The sequence below is a fragment of the Marmota flaviventris genome, chromosome 7 (genome assembly GCF_047511675.1).
Source record: "Marmota flaviventris isolate mMarFla1 chromosome 7, mMarFla1.hap1, whole genome shotgun sequence".
In the NCBI taxonomy this organism is placed as follows: domain Eukaryota; kingdom Metazoa; phylum Chordata; class Mammalia; order Rodentia; family Sciuridae; genus Marmota; species Marmota flaviventris.
Genome location: NC_092504.1, coordinates 141,282,579 through 141,302,870, shown reverse-complemented (window position 1 = coordinate 141,302,870; position 20,292 = coordinate 141,282,579). Strand labels below are relative to the sequence as shown.

Here is a 20,292-nt window from a genome sequence, read left to right as displayed (position 1 = left end):
AGGCTAATATTAAATCTTAAAGCCCTACACCACTTTGAAAAAATGCTTTATTTTTTAATTTGGATAAAGAACACAGGTTTGAAGATGATTTGGGATTAAATTCCAACGCTGCCACACACTAGCTGTGAGATCTCTGAGTCTGAATGTTTTCCCTTTCATACCTTCTCACTCACCTGCCCATAAACTACCTTTTTTTAACTTCTTCTCAGAAGTCATTTTTTTCTATTAACCCCAGGAATTCCTTTTCCACTGAAAATGTCAATACGTTTTTCATACTTTTATGAGTATTCATTACTGTATTAGTAGATGATCACGAATCTCTTTTCTTCATCGAACTGTTTTCTGGAAAGCAAGAATCCCAGAGTTTTCTATAGTGTATAAAATCTACTAGAAAGTCCAAACTTATCTGATAAAGATTTTGAAGATTGAATCCCTGCCTAGATGCCATGGGAAGGTCCAAAGCAACAGTAATTCAGACTCTTCGGGATCACCTAACAGAATTAAAAAAGCAAGGTAGCTGGGCTAGGGCTGTGGCTCAGTGGTAGAGTGCTTGCCTAGCACATATGAGGCACTGGGTTCGATCCCCAGCACCACATTTAAAAAAAAAAAAAAAAACCTAAATAAAGGTATTATGTCCATCTACAATTTTAAAAAAAAATTTAAAAAAAAAAAAAAAGAGCAAAGCAGCCTACTGACACATCTGTGACTTAGTGCCTGAGAAGTTAATTCTAACCCAGGCCCACCCCTCACCAGGAAGCTAGCAGCACAGAAGCTGGACAGATGGGGTCTAGTCCTATACCATAATGTGATAATGTGCTGAAGAAAATGTTAACATTCACCTAGGTAATCTATACTGCCTATAGTTTCCACAGCTATTAATCCTCTAGCCTGGAATTGTGGTAATAATCAAGAAGAGTGAAATACAATTGATTTTCTCCATTTTAAGAGTAAGAATTCAAAAATTCCTAAATATCTCTCCCAAGTTTTCTTTTCCTACCTGTCTTCTTTAACCACTTTTCATAAACCCATCAGTCCAAATTAAAAGACTGAAAGGACTAATGGATAGGTCTTCAAAGCCAGTAACATATAGACAACTATGAATCAAAAAAAAAAAAGTTACTAAATTTCTGAAACGACAGCTCTAAAATAAACAGGTCTCCAATTCAAGAATTTAATGTCTTCCATCACTGTAAGAATTAGATATTCTTTAAAACACCTTATGGGAAAAACAGAATACTACAACTGGAAAAAATGCCTAACTTTGTGAGGCCCTCAGCAACTTGGCGAGACCTTGTCTCAAAATAAAAAATAAAAAGGCTTGTGGTTATGGCTCAGTGGTTAAGTGTCCCTGGGTTCAATCCCCAATACAAAAAAAAAAAAAAAAAAAAAAATTCCTTCAAAGTATAAAAGGACTTAAAAATATATGCCAACACAGAGAAAAGAACGTATTTAAGGAGTATAGATTACTGGCTCAGTATGTGCCCTGCCTTTAAAAGTCAGTAGAAAATAAACAGCCTTTCCAAACCAACAAAAACTATCATATTTTTTTCAACAAATTCTTACTTACTGGATCAAATACTGAATATTTCAACAACTTATTAAAACTGTCACAATTTTGGTAAAGGACCCTTAGGTTCAATCCTCAGTACCATGCCAAAAAAATAAAAAATAAACTGTCCTGAATTTTCCATAATGAAAATTACTCTGAAAAACTGCAAACACAGGGGTGCTGTGTTTGCCACCCCACCTCTTAGGATTCTGCCCCCACTGAAGTAGAGGTACTGATGGGGCAGCTTTGGGGTCTCCACACCAGGGAGAGCTGCAGGGTGCGGGGGAACTGTTTATGGAAGGGCTAGAGAACCCAGTCTGTGCCGTTTTCCACTCTCCACCCAAGTAACCTGTCAGCTGTTGGCTGCCCCCAGCTGGACAGAACTCCCCCCAGGACTGTCTCTGGGTCACGCCCCTTCCTGTTCTACAGGCTGCCCACCCCTAGTCCCAGACCCCTCAGGGCAGCCCCACACTCTGGTCTCCTGGAGTCCCAGGGTAGAGTGAGCCAACGAAGGAGTCCATGTCTGAGGAGGGAAGAGCCTGGGCCCTACCTGTCTCTAGGCTTTGGGGAAGTCCAGGGTGCTAGCTGTGGCCAGCCCTGCAAAGGCAGCTTTGGCCACCCGAGGGTCCCTGGACTAAGAATAAGCTAGAGTCAAGTGGATGAATAGCCACCTCATATACCAGTGCTATTCATGGGAAGGAGGGAGCAGGAATCCCCTGATTCCAAGCCCAAGCCACATCAACTGAGGCCTGGCCTTTCCCCTGCTCATTGCTTGTGAGGACCCCAGCTGTCTGCAAGGTCTTCCTGCCCCATGGACCCTATAGCCTGATGCCCGCCTCACCCTAGCCAGGACCCCTTTCTGGTGCTCACCTAGGACATCTATCCTAGAAATTCTGGGTTTACTTTTCTGATTTAAGAAAACAAAATGTCATGGCATTAAGTTTTTTTAAAAAAAAAACTGTGCAAACATTAAAAGGTCTTAAAACTTCCAAAAGTAACTACAGTTATTCCATGGTCAAGTTCTTAAGTAGGCAACTAATAACAACCCTGAAACACTGTTAAAGGTAAATACACTCTATAGCATAGACTTTTTGAGTACTTTTTCAGCACTTCAACATATACTAAGCTGCTCAACGAAAACTGTGATCTTCCTGTAGACATATTTACCTAATTTCCACAGCACAATATCAATGAATACTGTCATCATCCATCCTACCACCTGTGCAGCTGGTGATATATGTGTGTACATACATGTATGTGCACGCATACTCAGAAAAAATCTTGAAGGATATATACCATAAAAGTAGTGATCTTTAGGAGGAATAAAAGTAATTTCCATTCATTTTATAGTCTTCTGAATCATTATGTTTTTCCAATAAACATACTTTATGATTAGAAAAAAAATTATTTCCATTAAGCAATGAGTGAGATATGCTGAGGAAAGTGGCACATACCCGTAATTCCAGCAACTCAGGAGGCTAAGGCAGGAGGATAACTAGTTCAAGACCAGTCTCAGCAATATCATGAACCCCTCAGCAATTCAGCAAGGCCCTGTCTCAAAGTAAATAAGATAAATAAAAAGGGCAAGGGATATATAGTTCAGTGGTAAAGCACCCTTGGGTTCAATTCCCAGTACCAAAAAAATAAAAAGTGAAAGGTAAATGATCAGCGTGTGAACCAGAGGAAAGCCCACAGGCACAGACGCCACACTGCCAAACACTCTCACCTGCCTCATTGCACAAGGCTTTCAGGTCAGCTCCAACATAGCCGTGAGCACTGTTTGCCAGCTGGAGCAGTTCAGCTTCAGTGAGCAAATGGGGAACCCTTTGAAGCAGCTTCTGGAGAATATCCAGCCGGTCCTGAGCATTAGGAACTCCAATCTCAATCTCTTTATCAAATCGTCCAGGTCTTCGGAGTGCAGCATCTAATGCTTGAGGGCGATTTGTGGCCCCAAGTACTAACACCTGTCCTTCACTTCCTTCCTAACAAAATAAAATAAAAATAAGTTGCATAATTTTCTAAAACTTGAAAAATATATATATATATGGAGATAGACACTGGCTACGTAGATAAGAATGAATAGAACCATCCAGACTATTAAGTCTTAACTTTAGGTCCTGTTACCTATTTATTATTTGTAATAGATTTGTTATACTTTTATTCCACATTTTTCAAAGTTCAGTCTAAATCCTTCTTCCCCTAGAAAGCTTTCCAACACTTACCTCTCCATCAATTAAAGGATGTTTCTCTGACTTCTATCATCTTAACCACATCATTATCATAAATAATTGCATTAAATTACATGTTTCATTTAATTGTTTTAATTAAATAATTTTCCCTACTTGGAAAAAAAGATGATGAACTGATGTTACTCAAAGAGAACAAGGCTCCATTAGGAAGTCTTCCTTATATACAAACTGTTTTCTTTTTTATAATAATAAATTTTTAACTTTCTGAAAATACAGACAATAATACAACTAATAACAGACACCCTTGAATACATAAGGATTTTTACTCTGAAACTGAAATTAAGAACAACTTATAAAGAACTATAATCATGATCAGGCACCCGTAGGTATTACCCAGCATTTTACTTAGATGGTCATTTCAACAAAGACCAGCGTAAGTGGAATGTGATTTACATAAAACTCAAACCTCATCAATTATTCTAAATGTGCCAACAGAAAATAAACCATGTGAATTCATGAATCATGAATTTAAGAGTACAAATATTTTCATACTATAACATCAGTGTGGTACTTCCAGTAGTGTCCAAAAGCAAGAACATCAGTGCAGTCGGCTTATTCCACAGCAGAGAAGAAGGGGCAGCAGAAAGACCCTGCAACTGAGATCCTTCCACATGGGGCCTGCCAGTGGATTCACTCCTCCCCTGGGTCCCTCTAATTATAATACAGCTCTCTACATTTGCCATGAGGGTGAAATTACAGTCAACCATAAACAAAGAGAGTTGGTGTACTTAATAGTGATGTCCAACTGACCAAATACCAAGCATTCACATTATTACCACATGTTCAGTTTCTACCAGTAAGCAGTAAAAACCTTTTAATTATCCACTTATTTAATATGCACCAAGAAGAGCAGGATCTACGTAATTTCTAAAACTTCTTTTGGCTTTAACATATCATGATTCTAAAAACTTTAGTTATTTATACTCTGGCCCAAGAAGTACATTTTTCTGAGCTGAGCATGGTGGTGCACACCTTTAATCCCAGAGACTCAGGGAAGCTAAGGCAGGAGGATTGCAAGTTCAAGGCCTGCCTCAGCAACTTAGGAAGATCCTGTTGCAAAATTAAAAATTAAAAAAAAAAATGTAACTCAGTGGTACATCCCTAGGATCAATCCCTGGTACCAAAAACAAAAGCCCAAAGATATACATTTTTCTGGTTAACAGATATCAGAACTCAGAGAATTTTTCTTCATTCCTGTTCTGAATTAGTCCTTCCTTGTTTTCATTAATACAAGAGTATATACCCCATCACGGAATCCAGTGATCAGAGTAAATGCTTTCTGTCCATTATTTTCTCATCCCTTTTACTTGTCTGAAAGATTTTTTACATAAATAAGATGACTTACTCATGAAATTTCTAAATAAAATACCCTAAAATTTAATGCTGAATCTTCCTTATTGATTTTTGCCTCAGGTTAATACCACCTATCACAAAAAAAAAAAAAAAAACTATCACAGTATGTTATTTTATATGTTAGAAAACATGTCAAGTTACATTGTCCTAGAAATTTCTAAGTTATCTACTGAAGCTAGTTACTATGCTAGATACATTTCCCTTATCCTGGAATACCCAAAGACCCAGAACATGCACTTTTGCTTCCCACACAGGATCAGTACTAGTACTGTACTCACTGAGCCAATGCCATCCATCAATGTTAAGAGTGAAGCCACAACTCTTTTTTCCACCTCATTCTGAGCTCCTTCTCTTTTAGGGCAAAGCGCATCTAGTTCATCAATAAAAATAATTGAAGGGTGCCTAAAAACAAACACATAATACGAAATCTCTAATTCACATTTAATTTTTAATTTTAGTTTCAATTTTTTAACTGAAATGCAACATGTCAAATTTAGAATTTAATAATACTTATAGATAAAAGCATTAGAAAGTGAAGATGCTTAACTTCAGCCGATTTAACTTATCAACTCACATTCTAGTCTACTGCCTTGGTTACAAGGCAGAGTACTGGGAAGAGCCTACTGCTCCTGAGGTGAGCATCTATACCCAGGCAGAACTCTCCCACAAATGCCTATTAAATTGTTATATGACTAGATCAATTCAGAAGCTGAGGACAGAGATGCTGTCCCTTGGGAGTAGGTCTAAAGCCCAAAGGACATAAACTAGAATGCCCTCTTGTTTTTGTTAAACGACGTAAACAATACTTTCAAGATGACCAATTCTGCCATAAAAAGACATGAATTCTCTTACAAAAAGAAACCCCAACTACCATTAACCTAATAACAAATACATAAAAAATAAGGTAAACCATCTTCTCAAATTTTCAGTAGTAGGACGATAAAATTCTTATTTTATCTCTAACACTGGAAGAAAGCACTTTAAAATAGCAGTTCTTTAAAAAGCAGTAATATGATGTTAACTATCCAAACAATGGTAGAAATACAGCCATTTTAAGAACAATATTACATCAGACCAAGTTACTGACAATATTCTAATACTCATTGCAATTTAACAATGTAACCTAAACTCAGGAATACTATGGTAATTTTTTAAAGAGCACAAGGTTTGTCCCTCGGAAGGAATTTATAAGAGAACTAAGCTCTAAGCATACTTTGAAAATAGAGTCTATTAAAATAATTAAATGTAGGTATACTCTAAAGGAATTCAGAGATTTATTTGCTTACTGACTCAGCAAAAAATGCTGTTTTAATTCTTCTACTTTCTATAGTTTAATTACCAATTTATCAAACTTCCAAAACAATATTAGAAATAGACGAAACAGAATTTCATGAAGTCTACAATCTATTCCTAGAACTACTACTATTTTTTGTGTTAACTCTCATGCTTTGTGTAAGATACTACTACTTCACTTTAATGGAGCTTTGACTATTAATTCCAAAACCTCAAAAACTACTGTCATGTATATCTAAAAAGAACAAAAGCAAAACATCAAACAAACAAAAAAATGTGCTTCCCCCATAAAATAAAAAAACAATACCGTAGAGTGGCTTCAGCAAATATATAACGTAACTTTGCTTCGGTCTCACCATAGAATCTGTAACAAATAACAAATATTTTTTAAGGACCATTTATTTATTTTTTAATCTTGGTATATAAAAGCTAATCTGACTTTTTAAACAGTTCTAGAATAAGCACTTTCAACATTTATTTTCCAAATTTAATTTTTATACATTAGTGTTAAAAAGCAAACCAGGTATGGTGACACACACCTATAATCCCAGCAACTCAGGAGACTGAGGCAGGAGGATCAGGAATTTGAAGTCAGCCTAGCAATTTAGCAAGACCCTGTCTCAAAATAAAAAATAAATGGACTGGGGATGTAGCTCAGTTGTAAAGCACCCTAGGTTCAATCCTCAGTACATATGTGTGTACATGCATGTGTATGGATCTATATATATGAATATATTTATATTCTATATACCTGTATGTGTGTGTGTGTGTATGTATATATATATATATAACAAATTTAAAATATTCCAAGGTATGTATTATCCAGAGAGAATATCATGCTGTCACTTCTTTTTTTTGGTACCAGAATTTGAACCCAGAGCACTTATAACTAAGCCACATCTCCAGCCCTTTTTATTTTTTATTTCAACAGGTCTTGCGTAGTTGCTTAGGGCCTCTCCAAAGTTTCTGAAACTGGCTTTGAACTTGCGATCCTCCTGCTTCAGCCTCCAGAACCAGTAAGATTATAAGTACGTCCACTGCACCCCATCCATGCTGCCATTTTTTTAATATTTATTTTTTAGTTGTAGTAGACACAGTACTTTATTTATTAATTAATTAATTTATTTATTTATTTATTTTTACGTGGTGCTGAGGATCGAACCCAGGGCCTCACATGTGCTAGGCGAGCGCTCTACAACTGAGCCACAACCCCAGCCCCATGCTGCCACTTTTAAAGGCTACCTTGAAGAAGTATATTTAGTAATATTAAATTTACTTTATCAAGTCATGCACCTACTTGCTTATAATTTCAGGACCATTAATTACAGAAACATAGGCTCCAACTTCATTAGCAATAGCCCTGGCAATCATTGTCTTCCCAGTACCTGGAGGGCCATAGAGTAACACTCCTCTAGGAGCTGTAATTCCTACGAGAAAAAAATGAACACTGAATTCAGCTTCACTAAGACTCTCATGAAGACTGTCATACTACTTCAAACACAAGTTACAAATGCAAATTTATCATGCATCACAAAATTAAAATAAGAGTCAGGCCTCCTCCCACTCCCTCAGAAAGATGTATTAACTATACCAAATACCTATCACCACAATGATCTCTCTCTTCTCTATAGACCACAAAGCATAGGAAGTATGCTGGTAGAAAACTGCACACACACTGCCAAGCCTTATCTCGCACAGCACAGTTCAATGACCAAAAATAAAATCAAACATGCACACACAAAAGCAAGCCACCAATACCGATTTCCTTCCTATTACCTTGGAGAGGCTAAACATTACTAGCAAAATATAAAACCAAAAGTTCGGTTGTGGTTTTTGGTTTTTTGTTTTTGTACTAGGGACTGAATCCAGGAGTGCTTCATCACTGACCTACATCCCCAGTCTTTTTTTTTTTTTTTTGCAGGGGTGGGGTACCAGGGATTGAATTCAGGGGCACTCGACCACTGAGCCACATCCCCAGCCCTATTTTGTATTTTATTTAGAGACAGAGTCTTACTGAGTTGCTCAGGGCCTCGATTTTGCTGAAGCTGGCTTTGAACTCTGGATCTTCCTGCCTCAGCCTCCTGAGCTGCTGGGATTACAGGCACTTGTCACCGCATCCAGCTCTATTTTTTTTTACTTTGAGACAGTTTCACTAAATTACTGAGACAGGTCTCAAATTTGTGATCCTCCTGCCTCAGCCTCACCAGTAGCAGCATGTGCCACCACACTGGGGTCCACGGGTCAATTTTAAACATAAAAATTCATAAAAAGGAATAAACAGAGATAGCATGCACAAATACATACAAAGGATCCGTTAGAAACCAGAAAGAGGCACCTGAGTTTGCCAGGAGTCAAGTCACTAGCTTAATTTGCTACAACCTTTAACTAATTGTCTCAATGCAATGAAATCAGCACACAGTTACATTTCCTAACAAAGAAATTTTATCCCACCTATATGAATATAGTTTATTTCTTTCACCTTTACAGCTGGTCTAGCACAACAAGATACTTATTATAGATCCAACACAAGCAACTGTTATATGCTATTAGAAGAGACAAGGCTGTCACTAACACATATCACAGCCCAGGGACCAAAGCATAGAGACTGGTTCAGTGCATGGTATCTCCTAAGGCACCTCTTATCAGAATGAACTAAGACAGGCAGAGAGAGAGAACATTCAGTAGATAACTGGAATCAGCCAACTACTTTTCAGTTTGAATTTAACACTTCTAGGTACAATAAACTGAAGATATCATACCATAACTCTTGAAAAGTTCAGGCTGTTTGAGAGGCAGTTCAATTATTTCTCTAATTGCTTTCAGCTGACTGCTTAAACCTCCTATCATGTCGTACGTTACTTTAAATGGGTTATCTTGCTCCTTTGAATTTGTACAACTCTTTGTAAGATTGATTCTTGTTGTGGAAGAAATAAAATAAAAAGTATCAGTATTGCACTTCCCTCCAGTGCTGGATGATTTTAGCAGTCTCTCTTCATTGATAACCTGCTTATTTCCTTCTCTGGAAGACTCAAAACTACATTTAAGAGCTGTGCTTCCCTCTAGCTCAAGTCCACTGCCATCCCCAAAGTTCTGTGTAATATCCAGCAAAATGTCATTGGCTTTATTTATAAATTTGTCATCAACAGGTTTACAAGGAGTACTTCTCGATGCTGGGCTCTGGGGCTCATCCAGATGTAACTGACTTAGCTGGAAGGACATATCCAGGTTACTGTTTTCCATGCTGGATTGTTCAAAGGTCATTCCCTGTGCACTAGTGTCAGAGTCAGTCTGAGGCCTTCCCAATACCATGCCATCTGCCCCTTTCACTTGCAAAACTTGTAACTTGCAAAGTCGTCCATAGAAGGTACAATACAGAAAGTTGCCTGGTAAAACAATCTTGCCATCTGGAAAACAATTCAACAAATACACCACGTTAACAAAATTTTTCACCCATTCAATGCTTTAATAGCAACTTATTGGCTATTAACAAAACTATCTGACCAAAAAGACTCAATCAAAACTGGAGTATCAATAAAGTCACTTTTGTCATGAAAAAGAAAAGACCTAGGGTTGTAGCTCAGTGGTAAAGTGCTTGCCTAGCATGAGTGAGGTACTGAGTTTAATTGTCAGCTCCACATATAAATAAATAGAATAAAGGTCCATCTGCAAATTTAAAAAATATATATATATTTTTAAAAAGTTACACATTTAAAAAAAGAGAGAGAGAGAGGCCTAGTCAGGTGTGGTGGTACACACCTATAATCCCAGCTACTGTGAAAGCTGAGGCAGAAAGATCACAAGAATGAGATCAGCCTGGGCAACTTAATGCTGACCCTGTTGCCAAAAAAAAATCCTGGAGAGGTAAGATCAGTGGTAGAACACCTGCCTACCCTGTATGAGATTCTGGGTTCAATTCCCAGCACTGAAAAAAATAAAAAGGAAAGAAAAAAAAAAAGCTGAGAGCTTAATATTCCCCTATGACATACTGACAGCACCAGCTGGAAACAGAAAAGATGACTCTTTCAAACTCTCTACACACCAGGATCTGAGATCCCATCAACAGCCAGAAGTCCACGTGCCTTGAAAGGCAGTTCAATTATTTCTCTAATTGCTTTCAGCTGGGTTAAAGCCTTGGTCCTACGGCTGAACCTGTCCACAAACAAGCCATTTGATTTTTCCAGTGCTGAATCCATTTACTGAGAAAAGTTAGACATCCCCTGCTTCAAAAGGATGTTACTTCATTAAGGGAATATTCTCTAAGCTATTTGGAAGGAAACTACTATATCTGTAAGACCTCAAAAAACAGTATTTGCTGCAGCATTGCACTTAAAATTTAAGAAAACAATTTAAAATATTAGTCTCACCCAGTTTTCTCAGAATACAAGAAGTCAGTTCCTCTTCATTAATTTCCCTATCTTTGTCACTATAAAGAGGGGAGAGGGACAAAAATCAGCATTAGGTATACCAGAAACTAAACTGGAATAAAATGACATTTACACAGTTGTATTATAAAACTCATCAAAATAATTTATTTGCAACCTGAAAAATGAATGATTCATACAATTTTGGAATAACTTAAAATTTTCAGACACTTCCTACAGCAGAAAAATATTTGCAATTTGGTACCTTAGTGAAAAACCACTGTTCTTCAAAATATAATATTCTATCCATTAGGGCATCATGAGAACATTTTAGTCAGTCCCATCAAGCACTTTTTTATTAGAATAAATGTCAGAGAACACTGCACACAGGGTAAATGCTTTGTAAAACATTAATTTATTACATACACATATATGCACATACATACAAACATATCTACATACACACACACACACACATATATATATATAAATTCACGTGTGCATAACTTCTTGGAGGGTGTATGATAATCCATAATAACATCTGTGTGTGTGTGCGCACTCACACCACAAACATGAAAAACACCAGCTTAAACTACCTACTCCTTTCTTGCACTTGCCTACCTTGGAAAAAGGCTTTTATTCACAGCCAATTTCATCCCTATTTATAAATTACCTGTTCAAGAAAATTAAATCCTGTAAGTACATTACCTGAAGAGAGAAAAGTGAGTAATGACTACAGTGAAAATTTATTCTGGAGAAAGGACATGCCTGAGGAAAAAATGAGACCTCCTTCTTTCTATTGATAAAGGTGTCCTACAGGTGTCTTCCTACTTGTTCAAATGCAAGAAGTAGGCACACCTGAATAGTGCTGCACTTGCAAAGAAGCCTTCTCTTGGAGAGTTTTCAAAACATTAGCATTTTCTTCTTCCTCCATGCATAAGCACTACAGGAGACCAACAGCTGTCCAGCTCTGCTGGACAATCTTCCCCTACTCTTTTGTAACATAAGGAAAACAGACTCTTACCAGAATGAGGTTTCTTGTTTTTTTTAAGGATTTAAGATGGCAATCTATGTAAATATGCACATACTTGTACATACTTACCCCCAGGAACAGTGCACAAGGAGACTTCAACAGAACATAACTACTACAAAAATAATGAGAACTGACGACATAATTACACGCAAAAGGGAACACGGGGAAGTGTTCATGAATTAAATAGTTGTGTAAACTAATAAGAAAATTATATCCTTAAATGCTTAAATTTATTTGTTTATAAAACTTTGAACCAAGTTATTTTATTTATTAAACTCTAAATAGAATGTCTTCACAAAATATATATTTGTGTGTGTGTGTGTGTGTGTATGTATAAAAACAGTAAAAGTACCTAAATAACCAATTTTGCTTTTATAATAGAATGGGTGCAGATAAAATTATTTCCACCAGAAGGAGCTCCAACATTACTAATGTGATTTTTCAGTTGCAACTAAAAATATAAGTAGATTCAAATTACTGATTTTCCTAACTGAAAACTAACTTTCTTGTCTATACACTGAAGCCTCATTTGAAATGTAAGATTTTTTAAAATAAAATTTTATAGACCAACATTCCATTGAAAATATGTACAGTCCTCTATAATAGGCTACATTATTCACCTAAGACTGCTGCCCTCAAGAGGTCAGACTAGGTAGTAGATCACAATCAAGGCTAATTCCAGTCAACTGATTACTTCTGCATGGAGCACCTTTTTTAAGACATGATGTGATGATTAATCTGCTTTAAGCTGAGCAGCAACAACAACTATCCTACGAAGTATCAGGCAAGTTAATTCCCCTCATGGCGCCCATTTCCTAACCTATTAAAATGGGATACATAAGGATACTTTTCAAGGTGTTAAGTGAGGTAAGTGTGAGCATGTGTTTGCAATATACACGAAGCATCTAGTATAAAGCTGGTGCTCAACATATACTGTTTTTTCTCTCTGATTTTTTAATGTTCACTAAACTTATTATAGGCTTTGAGAATGTTTTATTTTTAAAGGAAAAAAATGTGCCAAAACGCAAGCTCAGAAATTAATAGAAGCCTGTAATCCTAGCAGCTCGGGAGACTGAGGCAAGACAATAACAAATTCAAAATCAGCCTCGGCACTTAGCAAGGCCCTAAGCAACTTATCAACACCCTGTGTTAAAATTAAAAAATAAACCAGGGTGGGGATGTAGCTCAGTGGTTAAGTGGCCAAGGTTCAATTCCTAGTACTAAAAAATTAAAAAATAAAAAATTTAAAACTCAAGCTGATGACTACAAAATGTTTTGTGATTCATGTAAACACATTCCCAAAATTATTACTAAGGTGATAAAATGTCAAAAGGTGCTTTTAAAAAATGAATTCTAATCAAACCTGTACATACAAACTAAGTCAAAATCCTATTAGATGCAGAATATTCAAAAGGATAGATAATATACTTTAAAGTTAGGCTGAATCGAACAATTAGCCTTTGGTGAATGACCATTTAAAACTCAATAGTAATGACCCTCTGTTTACTAAAATGAATACAACGAGTTAAAATATATGATCAGGTCTTTTTCTCAAGCAGTCTTCAAACTTAATTTTCACAGTAAGCTACTCCTTTCTTTACAACCATAAGAAAAATCAGAAGCCCTGACTATGCTCCAAGCCAACATGAAAACCACTGCTAAAAATGCAGCAATAATACTTCCTTTAATCTAAAATGTCAGGGTATGTTCTAATCATGGAACATGAGCCCTTAGTCCCTAAATTACATAGTACTCATTTAACTTGTGCTGTCTTACACATTGGGCCAATAGCCAGTCCCTACATGTGGCCACTATAGTACTTAAAATGTGGCTAATCCAATAAGGACCTAGGAATTAGACCAGAAACCCTACATCTAATAGAAGAAAAAGCCCAAATCACACTGGATTAGGCCCCGACTTCCTTAACAAGACTCCTAAAGCACCAAGACATAAAATCAAGAATCAATAAATGGAATGAACTCAAATTAAAAAGCTTTTTCTCAGCAAAAGAAACAATCAATGAGGTGAAGAGAGCGCTTACATTCTGGAAGCAAATTTTTACCACTCGCACATCAGATACAGTACTAATCTCCAGGATATATAAAGAACTCAAAAAACTTAACACAAAAAAAACCCCCAAACAACCCGATCGATAAATGGGCTAAGGAGCTGAACAGATACTTCTCAGAAGAAGATATACAATCAATCAACAAATCTATGAAAAAAGGTTCAACATCTCTAGTAATTAGAGAAATGCAAATCAAAACTACTCTAAAATTTCATCTCACTCCAGTCAGAATGGCAGTTATCAAGAACACAAACAACAATAAGTGTTGGTGAGGATGTGGGAGAAAGGTACATTCAATTCATTGCTGGTGGAACTGCAATTGGTGCAACTACTCTGGAAAGCAGTATGGAGATTCCTCAGAAAACTTGGAATGGGACCACTTGTGCTGTCTCACTCATTGGGCCAATAGCCACCCAGCTATCCCACTCCTTGGTCTATACCCAAAGGATTTAAAAATAGTATATTACAGTGGCACAGCCACTTTAATGTTTATAACAGCTCAATTCACAATAGCTAAACTGTGAAACCAACCTAGATGCCCTTCAATAGATAGATGGATAAAGAAACTATGGTACATATATACCATGGAATATTACACAGCTTAAAAGAGAATAAAATTATGACATTTGCAGATAAATGGATGGAGTTGGACAATATCGTGCTAAGTGAATAAGCCAATCCCAAAAAAACAGGGGCTGAATGTTCTCTCTGATAAGTGGATGCTAATCTATAATGGTGGGTGAGGGGCATGGGTTGAGTGGAGAAACTTTGGATGGGGCAAAGGGGAGAGGAAGGAGGGGGTAAGGGGATAAGTGGGTAGGAAAGATGGTGGAATAAGGCGGACATCATTACCCTAGGAACAAGATTGCACAAATGGTGTGACTCTACTTCACATACAACCAAAGAAGTGAAAAATTCTGCTCCATTTGTGTATAATGAATTGAAGGGCTTTCTACTGTCACATATAACTGAATAGAACTAATAAAAAAAAAAAAATGTGGCTAACCCAAATTGAGATAAGCTATAAGTTTATCCTACAGCACACTGAATTTTGAAGTCTTATTTTGATAAAAAGGACATAAAACATCTTATTAGTAGTTATTATAATTATTACACATTAAAATAAAATTCTACATATAATGGTTAAACAAAACATACTGTTATGATAATTTCACCTCTTTCTCTTTACTCTTTGTGGCTACTAGAAAATGCAAAATTAGTTATGTGGCTTATGTTTGTGACTCTCATATTTCTACTGAGCAGCACCAACCATACAGTCATGAAAGGGAGGAAAAGAAATCAAACCTCAGTGCCAAGTCCATTTCCTGAGCCTGCAGCACAGCGCCCACAAGAGGCTGCACCCGGATGGCATCGCCAGCCCTCACACCCACATTCTTCTGTGCTACTTCACTCAGGCCAACCTTGCCTCCAGGAAATCCTGCCACTGGCCAGGCTGTATAGACCTGCCCATAGAGAGAGGAAGCAAGAAAATAAATTTTCTTGAAAATATTTTCCAAATTTATTTTATAAAATATTGTTGTATTCTAGAATACCACTTATAAAGCAGAATGCTAAGCATAGCTAAGGACCTGAATCTGCAAAACACAGTCCTTATACCAGAGTCTTTACAATCTGGTACAAACTGCAATAGAATAAATTCCACTTACAAAAAATATGATAATACTACATAGGATCACAAAAATGAAGTTATTCGGATAAATAATATTGTGTCTCTGAAAATCAGGAGTGAACTCTCATTGAAATGTTGGAAAATTCAAAAGGTAAGTTTAGGAAATAAGAAAAAGACATTAACAGGTAATAAAAAGAAAATGAGAAAAATATTAAAAGCAAGAGAATTTTTTAAAGTAACCCAGGTTTGAACTTAAACTACACTTTTTATCACAGAACGTGGATCTCATCAATTTAAATGTTTGAGGAGCGAAGATTCCTGGCTTGAGTTCATACATCTATAGTCCTCTCTTCCACAGGACACAGCAAAGGATTTGAAAGTACAACATGAGCCCAGAACAATGAAAAGAATGAGAAGGATGCCATCAGCAGACAAATGATTTTTAAATATTTCCAGAATATCCCCTGTAAATGAAACAAGTAAGCAAAGGAGCCACGGCAGAGGCAGGGGCTGGCAAGCAGGAGACAAAGCCTAGCTCCTGAAAATCCATGGTTCTGGGCTCAGAGTCTCAGGAGTGGTGAACAGCAGCAAGGAGAAACAAAGGTTTCCTTCTTAGCCCAAAATGACACTTCTACAGGGAAATATAACAGGTCGGGAGAAACAAAGGGTATGTCACTGCATCCTTGAGGAAAAGGACATGGCATTTTAGGGCCTACTATTCCCAAGATAGCTGTAGACATCAAAGAAAGGAGTAGTCTATATACATGTGAACGTTTTTCAAATGTACTTTTAATTTTCTTCTGCCTATGTTGAAGTCAAAATCAGAAACACCTCGAATATTTTAAGAAAATGAAAAAGACTCTTACCTCCTGCTTTCCCTCCAAACTGGTAAGCAATACTGGTCGACCTATACATATGTTTGCAGACTTCATAGTGCTGAGTCCCAGATGAACAAGGGAGTTCTGGAACGTTTTAGGAACTTTGCCATCCACTGTAAAGAAAGAGAAAATTAATTTTGTACTAGTTTTTAACTGAAGCTAAGGCATGCTTTCCTCTGGAGTACACAAGAATTCTATATCCACACAGCCACATGAATGTACTCACACACTCCAGAGAAAACACTGCCCCAACTCTTCTTGTAACCAATTTAAAACCAAGTCCTTCTAAGTATATGTCTACTGGCAATGTATGAGTGTTAACTAAAAAGTGTTAATTTTTAAAAAAGATAATTTTTTTCTTAAGTATTTTGGTTTCTATTTATGAATGGCAAATATGCTGCATTCAAAATTCCCTCCAGTCAAAAGTTCTTTGAGACAATGTTAATTTCATTTAAAAAAATAAACATATATTGGGCTGGGGATGTGGCTCAAGTGGTCGTGCGCTTGCCTGGCATGCGCAGGGCACTGGGTTCGATCCTCAGCACCACATAAAATAAAATAAAGATGTTGTATCCACCGAAAACTGAAAAATAAAATATTTTAAAAATTCTCTCTTAAAAAATAAATAAATAAACAAACAAACAAACATATATCACTGGTCCTGGGAGCACACACTTTCCTTTCAGTTAAGCATCTGGTTGCCCCAAGCCCAACACCACGAGGACCTTCGCAGTAGGTGGGAAGGCTCAATGGTCCCCGCCTTTCAAATAAAGCTGTCTGAGGTGTTGGAGATGTAGTTCTGTGGTAGAGAGCTTGCCTAGCATGCCTGAGCCCTGGGTTCAATCCCCAGCATCACAAAAATAAAAACAATCAAATAAAACTGTTTTGAAAAGAAAAAAATTAAACATAATTGAAATAGTCTCTATTTTTTGGAGATCAGATTCTAAGCTGAGTTAGCCTTGGCCTCAATAAGAACAGGTACATCTACCTGGCTTCTGAGCATTAGGTTATGCTTCTATTTCCCACCCACGTGCCCCAGGATGGAAAAACCACAGGCTTCCTTTAACATCTCCATGTTAACATCTCCTCCCTATCCATGTAGATCATGTTCAAATTCCCATCCCTGGCCTCCTTTCCCAAAAACTTGTCATTGTACTCTCTGCTTACATCAATCAATTCTCACCTGTCCACAAAACTCCCTCCACCAATCCTTACTACTTCAGTACTTTAAACATCCACTTTCCCCATTCACAATATTCCCCTTACTGAGCACCTTAAAAGTTTGGTCAACTTTGTTCACTAAACCTTTGCAGCTTTTGGCATTGTCGACCAAGTCTCTTCCTTCAAATAATCTCAAACAACCATGCAGTCATTCAACAAATATGTACTACTGCCTACTACATAACTGGCACTATAAATGGCATTTTTTTTTCTTTTGATGGTGCTGGGGAGAAACCCACGACCATGTGCAAGTAAGCAAATGGTCTACCACTCAGCCTCAGCCCCATAATAGGCACTCCTGGTTCACAAATTCTGCCCTCAGAGTTCATAATCTAGCAGGATGAAGAAGTTATATAACAATCATTAAATAACGATATCACACACGAAGGTTCATACAACAAAATGATAAAAAGTGCTAGCAGGGCCTATAATGTGAGAGCTGACTTTATTTGAAAAAACCAAAGAATGCTTCTCAAAGTAATGCTGAATTCAGATCTGTAGGAAAAGTAGAAAACAACTAAATGAAGAAAAAAAAAATCATTCTCAGCCAAGAGTATAGCACATAGATGTCCTGGGCACAGAAGAGTAAGGGGCATCCTCCAGAGTACAGGCAGAGTGGCAGAGCACGTGAGGAAGGTCAAACCATCCAGAGCAGTGGAGGTGTCAACATGTTGGTCATCACTCTGACAGTATGGGAGCCCCATGAATGAAAAGCAGGGTCATGACAGAATCTTCATTTCAAAAGATAATTTTGTGGGGTGGGCCCCGGGTCAGCCAGGGAGGACAGGGGTGGGTATAGCTCAGTGGTAGAGAGCTTGCCTAGTACATGTGAGGTACATGTAGATCCTCAGCACTACATAAAAATAAATAAAATAAAGGTATTGTGTCTATCTACAACTAAAGAAAATTTTTTTAAAGATTATTCTGGCTACAAAGTAGAAAAGAAATAAAAAAGGGAGATTGACTAAAAGGCTGTGACATCAGTCCAGGTGAGAAATGGTAAAGTCTAAGTCGAAGTAGAAACGAAGAGGAAAACATCAAGGACTGCATGTATGCAGGAGATGTGAGAAGTGGGTCAGGGACCACTGGACGCTTCCAGATTCTATAATGGTAAAAAGTGAATAGGGTTAAAGTTTGTTCTGCTGGGGGAAACAGGGGATGATGAGGTCAGTCCTGAGGTACCTTGAGAAATCCATGAAAAAAATTTTGGACAGTGCTATTCAAAATGTGGTCTATGAAATATATTTATTACTGGTTCAATTATGAGATACATGCATACACACCCAGAAAAAAATGAGGATAAGCATTAAGAAGCTTTTATTGCAATTTAACACAACAATTTTACATCTGGTGGATCTAATAAAAACTTTTCCTTTATTTTTTTAACTTATTTTTCTAGTTCATTTTTATTGTGTTCTACAAAAGTGCCAAAGTGTAACCTTTTGTACATTTTAAAACCTTCAGCACAGAGAGTTTAAGCAAAACAGTACAAAAGACAAGGGAATCAAGACTCTGGAACAACATGCGTTACAAAAACCAATTTGAAAACGTAGAGGTATGGATGGGGAATTGTTGGCCTTGGAAAATTTAGGACTAAGAATTAAGAGACCTCCACGTTTAATGGAAGGGGAGAAGCCTGCCGAGGAAACAAATACCCACAAGCGTGCAGAAAATAAGCGACTGAAGGAAGAGACTTCAAAAGGAAGAGACTGCCAAAAGCTGCAAAGCTTTGGTGAAGAAAGTAATGTAAAATCATCCACTGGATGGAGATGATCAGTGACCACGGCAGGGCGGCTTCCACTCAAAGACAGGGTGGAAGTCAAGCAGGAAGAGGCCAAGGAGGGCGCGAGACATGAGAAGGAAGAGTCCAGGCCACTTAGTTTGGCCATGAAGAAATCAGAGCGGCGGTCCCAAGAAAATGCAGAGGTTTGAATGTCAGTGGGAAGGGCCCAGCTGGAGAAGGGGTGGAGCGGGTCAGCAAGGGAGAAGGGGCGGGCTACGGGTCAGCGAGGGAGGACAGGGGTGGCCGCGGGTCAGCGAGGGAGGAATGGGGTGGGCCGCGGGTAAGCGAGGGGGTACAAAGGGTGGACCGCGGGTCAGCCAGGGAGGAAGGGGTGGTCGCGGGTCAGCGAGGGCGTACTCTGACACCTTCGGAAGTGGGCAACCGCGAAGCCGGCCCCAGGACCGCCTTAGGGTCTGGACACACAGAAGCCCACTTTAGTCCGGTGCGTCGTTCAAAGCCACGGCGTCGGGCACGCTGGGCACTGGAAGCCGGCCGTGGGCTGGCACCCCGCCCCGGGGCTTCGCGCCGCGCTACACCTGAGGGCCACCCCGGCTCCGGGGCCCGCGGGGTCGCGCAGGGCTGCGACCGGCGTCAGAGCGCCGCCCCGGCGCGCCGAGCGGACCCCGGCGCGGAGCGGCCCCGACCCCGCGTGGCCGACAGGCCCCCGCTCCCGCGGCGCCCTCACCCTTCTCTAGGAAGCTGGTCACCAGCAGGGTCCCGGCCGCCGCTGAGCCGCAGGCGGCCACGGGAGGCGCGGGGGACCCGCTCTCCAAGGTCTGGCTCAGCCGCTTTCGGTGCTTCTTGGACGACATGGCCAGTGGGCGGAGGGCGGGCGAGCGGCAGAGCCGGCTGGGCGTGCGCGCAGCCGAGCGAA

At 38.6% G+C, this 20,292-nt stretch overlaps 1 protein-coding gene across 2 annotated transcripts in view; it reads right to left on the bottom strand.

Annotated features, from left to right (window-relative positions):
- Afg2a (AFG2 AAA ATPase homolog A) overlaps positions 1–20,287 on the bottom strand; it is a 271,575-nt gene extending 251,288 nt beyond the window's left edge. The window contains exons 1-9 of one of the 2 annotated variants that reach the window (XM_071614708.1): positions 20,104–20,287; positions 16,403–16,527; positions 15,212–15,369; positions 10,809–10,867; positions 9,204–9,848; positions 7,742–7,871; positions 6,752–6,808; positions 5,430–5,553; positions 3,276–3,531 (exon numbers count right to left, since the gene is read on the bottom strand). In XM_071614708.1, coding sequence (XP_071470809.1) covers positions 3,276–3,531; positions 5,430–5,553; positions 6,752–6,808; positions 7,742–7,871; positions 9,204–9,848; positions 10,809–10,867; positions 15,212–15,369; positions 16,403–16,527; positions 20,104–20,230 — 1,681 coding nt within the window. In that variant the 5' untranslated portion in view covers positions 20,231–20,287. The remainder of the gene's footprint in view (positions 1–3,275; positions 3,532–5,429; positions 5,554–6,751; positions 6,809–7,741; positions 7,872–9,203; positions 9,849–10,808; positions 10,868–15,211; positions 15,370–16,402; positions 16,528–20,103) is intronic. The other variant, XM_027955852.2, reaches the window with a different exon arrangement.
- Between the last annotated feature and the right edge of the window lie 5 nt (positions 20,288–20,292).